The 7,089-nt window shown below is 45.0% G+C and overlaps 1 protein-coding gene and 1 pseudogene across 1 annotated transcript; one reads left to right on the top strand and one right to left on the bottom strand.

Annotated features, from left to right (window-relative positions):
• The first annotated feature begins 10 nt into the window (after positions 1-10).
• On the top strand, positions 11-4,967 carry LOC119193444 (annotated as a pseudogene).
• Positions 4,968-6,235: 1,268 nt separating this feature from the next.
• Positions 6,236-7,056, bottom strand: LOC119193446 (probable malonyl-CoA-acyl carrier protein transacylase, mitochondrial; the record flags this gene model as incomplete). Its single annotated transcript, XM_037447048.1, is given in 2 exon segments — positions 6,236-6,894; positions 6,897-7,056. Coding segments are annotated over 2 exon segments (819 nt in total), but the record flags the coding sequence as incomplete, so codon positions are not given.
• Positions 7,057-7,089: the final 33 nt, after the last annotated feature.

Raw genomic sequence — 7,089 nt, 5'->3', positions numbered from 1 at the left:
AATATGTCTAGTACCACGGGAGGGGTGCGCGGGGCGGCGACGGAGGCCCGCGCGGTTGAGAAAACAGCCACAGCAACAACGCGGCGCGCGCACCAGCGCCTCCTTCACGCTCAACCTCTTCCGAGGACACTTCGAGCCGGCGCAAGTGTTCCCCTTCCCGGAAGCGCTGTCTGATGACCAACGCCAAATGCTCCAAGAACTGGTGCCACCAGTAGAAAAGTTTTTCCAGGAGGTAATTAAGTAGTTGTTGGAACAAATATGATTCGTAGTAACGATTTTATAAGTTGGTCGATCTCTGATGGAGTCATTTCACTAAAAAATAACAACTATGTAAATGTAAAAGTGGCTCACATTATATAACAGTCATAAAGATACTAGCGCAATGCTTAATTTCATCACTTATGACGTGCCACATTGTTAGAGGCGCTCTAATCTTATTTATATTGCAGTTTGAGACATCCAACAAATCACTAATCTAATTTTACACCTATACGATTTGACTTTCAATATACCATTCTTATCAGGTCAACGACCCTGCGAAAAACGATCATGACGCACAAATCGAGGAGGGCACGCTGGCGGGTCTGTGGGAGCTGGGCGCGTTCGGGCTACAAGTCCCCGCTGAGTTGGGAGGTCTCGGCCTCACCAACACGCAGTACGCACGCCTCGTGGAAGTGGTTGGTGCGCATGACTTGGGCGTGGGCATCACGCTTGGGGCTCACCAGTCCATCGGGTTCAAGGGCATCTTACTGTTCGGAACCCCGCAGCAGCGGTCCAAGTACCTTCCTCGCGTGACAGGAGGAGAATATGCGGCCTTCTGCCTCACAGAGCCGGCTTCCGGCTCAGATGCTGGTTCAATCAAGTATGTATATTCTTCCAGTCTTCTTACAGTACCTTTAATATTTATCCGGATATTGCGAGAGCTTCATGCAATATCATCTTCTTTTGTTGTATCCAGAATTTAGTGCTGGTTCTACTAAAGAAATAAAATAACTAATTATCAATCAAATGTGATTTTACAGGACGCGTGCGGTACTCTCCCCGGACGGGAAGAACTTCATTTTAAACGGATCGAAAATCTGGATCAGTAATGGTGGCATTGCTGAAATCATGACTGTATTCGCACAAACACCCATCGAGAAAGACGGGAAGACTGTTGATAAGGTTTGTTTATGGCATAAGTCATACGAACAGAGCAAAATTTTGTCACTTAAGGGGTAGGTAAAGGAGTAACTAGTGAACTGCAGTTTACTATATATGTATTTCTGTCTTATGACAGGCATATGAGAGCATCAGCTAATCAAACTCAAAATCCAATTCCAAAACCTCTTATAATAACTAATACTGCCCCTTATCTCATGTAGATTGCAGTGTTGTTATTATGACCTAAAAACTTCCTAACAAAATGATTTTTTTTCCGTATAAAGACAAAGTAGCCTATTCCTATATTTGTTGCTACATAGTAACATACCCAAATGTTCAGCGATCTTTGTACAATTGGATACGGTCCAGACGACCTATGCACCGTACCAACACGACGCGTCACGATATCACCTCGTGGACGATTTTGTCTCTCAATTATGTATATCGTATTTATAGCACTATATTTAGAGATACCATATTCTTAGATTTGTTAATGATGAGGTTCTGAATTCCATCCATGCTTTGGTATATTTTCATAACAAAATACGCAATTTATCTTGTTAAGCATGTGTGTGCAGTGATATTGGGTTTCTGGAATTATGCCCCATACATGGCTTGCCCCTTCTGACATACTTGCTGAAAAGTTGGTGTGTTAAACTTCTGTCACCATTTAGAACAAGTGTGATGTTTGTGCCGATGATTGTTGCTATGGCGAAATTCTGATCAGTTATTAATTACAATATTCGGTGACACAAGAGCACACTTGAAAATTCTTAAAATGAGTTAAGTATGCCAATGCACCTTAAAACATCCTTTTATTTGGAGTAACAAAGTCACCCATCAAGTTCAGTTCCATTTTGCCTAAGGCAGTAGCCTTAGTCTCATTATTGAATATTTTTCTAATATATTGGCGCGACATCTTATTGGTCAGTTGCGGCATTGCCCGCGCTCATCCACTTGTGCTCCACACATAATGAGCGTGTGTATATTGAAAAAAATATGTATTCAGTCGCGTAACAATATGGTGACATGACGGGTAAAATGTCACGACCACACCGCTCTAGGGAGCTCCGAAATTTTTAAAAATTACTTACTATTAATTTTATTAAATAAGGTACCAACAGCATACATACTCTTAAGTCTAGACAACATTTTAAGTGAACAATTGGCTGATATATACCTCACTCAGCGACGATGTAGCGTGGTTGTATTAAGGTCGCGCATGACTTGGAGTGGCATGCCACTTAAAGATATACACTACATTCATAAAGTAATTATAATAAAAGTAACAAACAATACTTTGCGGTTTTTTTGTTTAAAAAGAACACTATACCTATACTAATATATGAAGCTGAAGAGTGTTTGAATGCGCTAATCTCAGAAACTTCTAAACACATTTTTTTTTTCAATAATAGGATGTTGCATTACTGAGTGCTATAGGCTATTTTTAATCCCGAAAAACCCTTTTCAGTGGGCAGAGTCACAGGCAGAAGTTATACATATGAATTGGTCAAGTTAATAGGGTTCCATTTAATGAATTTGCCACTGGTTAATAGTGGGTAATTACTTTACTGAATGTACTGAAATGTCGTACAATAATCCACTCGTTCCTTCGACCAGGTAACAGCGTTCATAGTGGAGCGTTCGTTCGGCGGCGTGTCGTCCGGCCCGCCCGAGAACAAGATGGGCATCAAGTGCTCCAACACGACCGAGGTGTACTTCGAGGACGTGCCCGTGCCCGTGGAGAACGTGCTCGGCGGCGTCGGCAACGGGTTCAAGGTATACATGCTTAGTTTAGTTAATAAGGGTTCCGTAATCCAAAAGGAACCATTATAGTATCACTGTGTTGTCCATGTGTCCGTCTGTCTTTTGAGAGGCTTTTTTTTAAAGAACGCGTAGAGGTATCAAGTTAACAAATACAAGGGTCTATGCTCATTTCAGCTGTTATAAAATCAAAGTTGTAAGTCATTGCTATTAAAAGATATGATAGTTTACGTCGATGTATAATATATATATATATATATTTTTTACTGTGAAAATATCAGGTTTTTTTTGATACAGATATGGTAAAGTGACTTCACACCACCTGACAATAAGTGGAGTGGAGCCTAAATATAGGTAGTGTTGATAGTCTCCGTTCAGTATGCACATTATGCTGGCTTTTTTCTAAACCGCATTTGTATAGATTCTGATTTAAGAACGCGGTACACTTACGTGAGGCACTATGGCTAGTTTTATATCTTGTGTATGGTGGTTACTATCTGGGCGAATTCATGTATCCCACCAACAGCCATAGGAGGGACCTTAACTAACTTAACTATGTTCTAATTCAGCAACCGGTATAATATTTTTCAACATACATTTATGCAATATAGCTAAAAGTAAACACATTGATATCCAGGTGGCGATGAACATCCTGAACAACGGTCGTTTCGGCATGGCGGCGGCGCTGGCGGGCACGCAGCGCGCGGCCCTGCGCCAGGCGGCCGAGCACGCCACCACGCGCGTGCAGTTCGACAACAGCTCGCTGAGTTCACCGGCGTGCAGGTACTGTGTCAATGGGGCATGCATATTTGGTTTATTTATACTTATTAATCATCTCTTAATTTGTTATGAGATAATCAGTCGGCTTGTCGTGGCTGTTTACACGATCAAAATAGCTATTCTTAAGGTTTTCTTGCTAATCGAAAACCCGCCTTATGTTCAAATCATCTGCATTCCCATGACCTGAGATGCGGATATTGTCCCGAGCCTTCGCTCGAGCTCACTCCTTGTATACTGTTTGTGGGAGAAACTTGGCGCGCATGGCGATGCTGCAGTACACCACTGAGACGCTCGCGTACATGGTCAGTGGCAACATGGACACTGGAGCACAGGACTATCATGTCGAGGCCGCTATATCCAAGGTGAGTGTTTAATGTACTCAATCTCATTTAAATGTAATACAAAATTTAGATTGTTTGTTAAGATAATACTAATTATACTATTATTTTGAAGAGGCTTTAATTAATTTGCCCTTGAATTTATTACACAATATGACATAGAAACATTGGTTGTAATGTAACAGGTGTTCGCGTCGGATTCGGCGTGGACTGTGGTCGACGAGGCGATTCAAATCCTCGGCGGTATGGGCTTCATGAAGGCGACGGGACTTGAGCGCGTGCTTCGTGATTTGCGAATCTTCCGCATATTCGAGGGCACCAACGACATCTTGCGGTTGTTCGTGGCGCTCACCGGCATCCAATTCGCCGGCTCGCACCTGCAGGAGCTACAGCGTGCTTTCAAGAACCCCACGGCTCACCTCGGGCTCATCTTCAGCGAGGGCGGGGGCGGCGCGCGGCCGGCGCGGTCGGGCTCGCTCGTGGCGCCGACACGCGCGCCCTCGTACACGACGACCTGCGCGCCCCCGCCGCCGAGCTGGCGCGTCTCGTGATGGAACATGGCCGCACCGTCGAAGGACTGTTGCGTAAACACGGCCGTCGCGTGGTGGACTGCCAGCAGCCGCTCAACCGGCTCGCCGCAGCCGTTATCGACACGTACACGACGGCGGCGGTGTTGTCGCGCGCCACCCGCGCCGCGCGACTCGGCCTGCCCTCGGCGGCGCAGGAGTTGCGGCTGGCGGCGGCGTGGGCGGACGACGCGCTGGGCCGCGTGCCGGCGCTGCTGGCCGCCACACGTGACACACGCGCGCAGGAGCAGTACGACCGACTCTCCAAATTGGGTACCGAAGTAGCCGCGAATGGTGGACAGCCCACACCCAACCCCCTCAACCTCTGAGTAGTCTAATCCGCGATAGTGTTAAGCTGAAAGATATTTATATGCCTTGTTAAAGTTATTGCGTTGTAGAATATATAAAAAGATTTAAAACAATTTGAAGTTTACTTGTGTTTACCTAATAATTTGTTATGATTTGTTGTAACCATCATTTGGTGTACATTTACCCCTTTATTCATAAACTTTTTTATCTAAGGACGAAGTAAAGCTGTGATAACAAGCTTGTTTCTCAGTGCCCAACGGCACTGAGAAACAGACATAGGGCCGTTGTGATTGGCTATTATTGTTGTATCTCAATATTAGCCAATCACAACGCCCTATGTCTACGCACTGAGAAGACTGTCATGCCGTCAGCACTGAGAAACAGGCTTGTTATCACAGCTTTACTCGGTCGTTAGATAAAAAACGTTTATGAATAAGGGGGTTAGTAGACGCAGCACTAAAGTATTTTTTTCGAATGCAACTTATAATCGAATTATTTGGTCTGATTGATATTATTTTTGTACAATAGCATTGGTACAAATTAATTGACTGACCCCTTTTTGGCTGATCTCCCTTAACTCTGTATCATTTCCACTCACAAGTTGTATCAAAAAGTATAAATAAATATTCTAATAGTAAAGTATATATTTGTCCTATCAATTATGTGTCTTTCAAGTCAAAATAAAAGTGGACCAGGTTTTTCCGAAACCCTATATTGTGCTGTTACATAAACTGCTTTGCATTCACTGCATAATTCGTTGACTGGGTGTGAGCATTGATTAGAATCAGAAAGATGTGTCGGTGTCAGGGGATGTGTCCTGGCAATTGGAATTAATATAGAACATTGAACCCTTCAGTAATATAGATAGTCCATCGAACTATATATACAAGTCTGGCTCAGTTCTCTTTGTGTTAATCTGATATATAAAACCAATGTTCATATTTTATGTGCTGCTATACTGGTCATCAAATGAGATAAAACTAAGAACTATTATAGCTTGCATGTATGGAAAGGTTATAGGCATAGTACAATTATCGTAAAGTAGGTGGTGTGCATCTCTAAAACCACCTAACCAATTTAAAATGTTATGTTTTTGGTTGGTTTCAGTTTGAAATATTTAATAATTTTAGTTACGAAAGGCGTTTATGTCGACATTCAAGAAGTCATAAGTACAGTTAATGCAGTCTACATAAAAGGTGGTCTGTGGTAGGATAATATGCCAGGCCTGTGTAAATAAAAAGTAGAATAACTCAAATTCTTTATTGTCCTAAACGAGCTTATTTAACCTACAATCTAATATGTACAAAAATAGTTAACTTGTCACGTACTCCCTGGCTACACATCGATTTGCACGGAGGAATCCCATGCGGGTGCATTTACTTGCCGCAGCGTGGAGCGCAGAGCTCCGCCGGGACCCAGTGCGAGTGTCAGCGGGAACTTCTCACCACGCGGCCGCGCGTATAAAGCATGTAGCGTTTGTTCCCATCGGACTGCGCGCGTCGTTAGCTTTGCCACGCGTCGTCGCACATCCCTCACATCACCATACGCGTGTGCATCTACGCACGACATCACGCGTACGCCGGGCTCGCGCACATCCACTGAGCGTAGCGCCGTCGCGACCGCTGCTTCTGCACGTGCCATTAAAGGCGTGTGAAATGCACCCTCGACGCGTACGCGCGCCGCTCGCTTCACACCATACGTGTTGCCTTGACGTTCCAAATACCGCAAAGCTTCTTCGTCCCCTGCTATTACCTTGCAGCCAGGGAATAAGTAGTTGGCGACCTGACACACGGGGCTTTCTACGCCTTGCTTGGTTGCGTATTCGCGTGCCGCATAGAGCGCGGGTCCGAGGCGCGCATCAGCTGAGAGCCATACTGTGAGCATGCCGCCAGGTCGCTCTGCACTGGCCGCGCTCATGGCGGCGGCGCGCTCCACCAGCCGTAGTGCACCCTCGAAAGTGAGCGCGCCAGCAAACACGAGCGCGGTGATCTCTGTGAAAAGCCGGCAACTGCACGCACGCGCTCCAACGCAGAAGGGCGTTCGTCACGAACACGTTCCAGCGCCGCGAGCGAGGTCACCATCACGGCGGTTTGGCAGCGACGTGCCAGCTCTTCACCGGGACCTTCAGTGCATACACGCGCCACATCCCATCTAATAATAATTTACAATAATTGAATATCTTGGTTCCC

This window comes from Manduca sexta, unplaced genomic scaffold, assembly GCF_014839805.1.
Source record: "Manduca sexta isolate Smith_Timp_Sample1 unplaced genomic scaffold, JHU_Msex_v1.0 HiC_scaffold_55, whole genome shotgun sequence".
Classification (NCBI taxonomy): domain Eukaryota; kingdom Metazoa; phylum Arthropoda; class Insecta; order Lepidoptera; family Sphingidae; genus Manduca; species Manduca sexta.
This window is presented reverse-complemented; position numbering and strand designations above follow the sequence as displayed.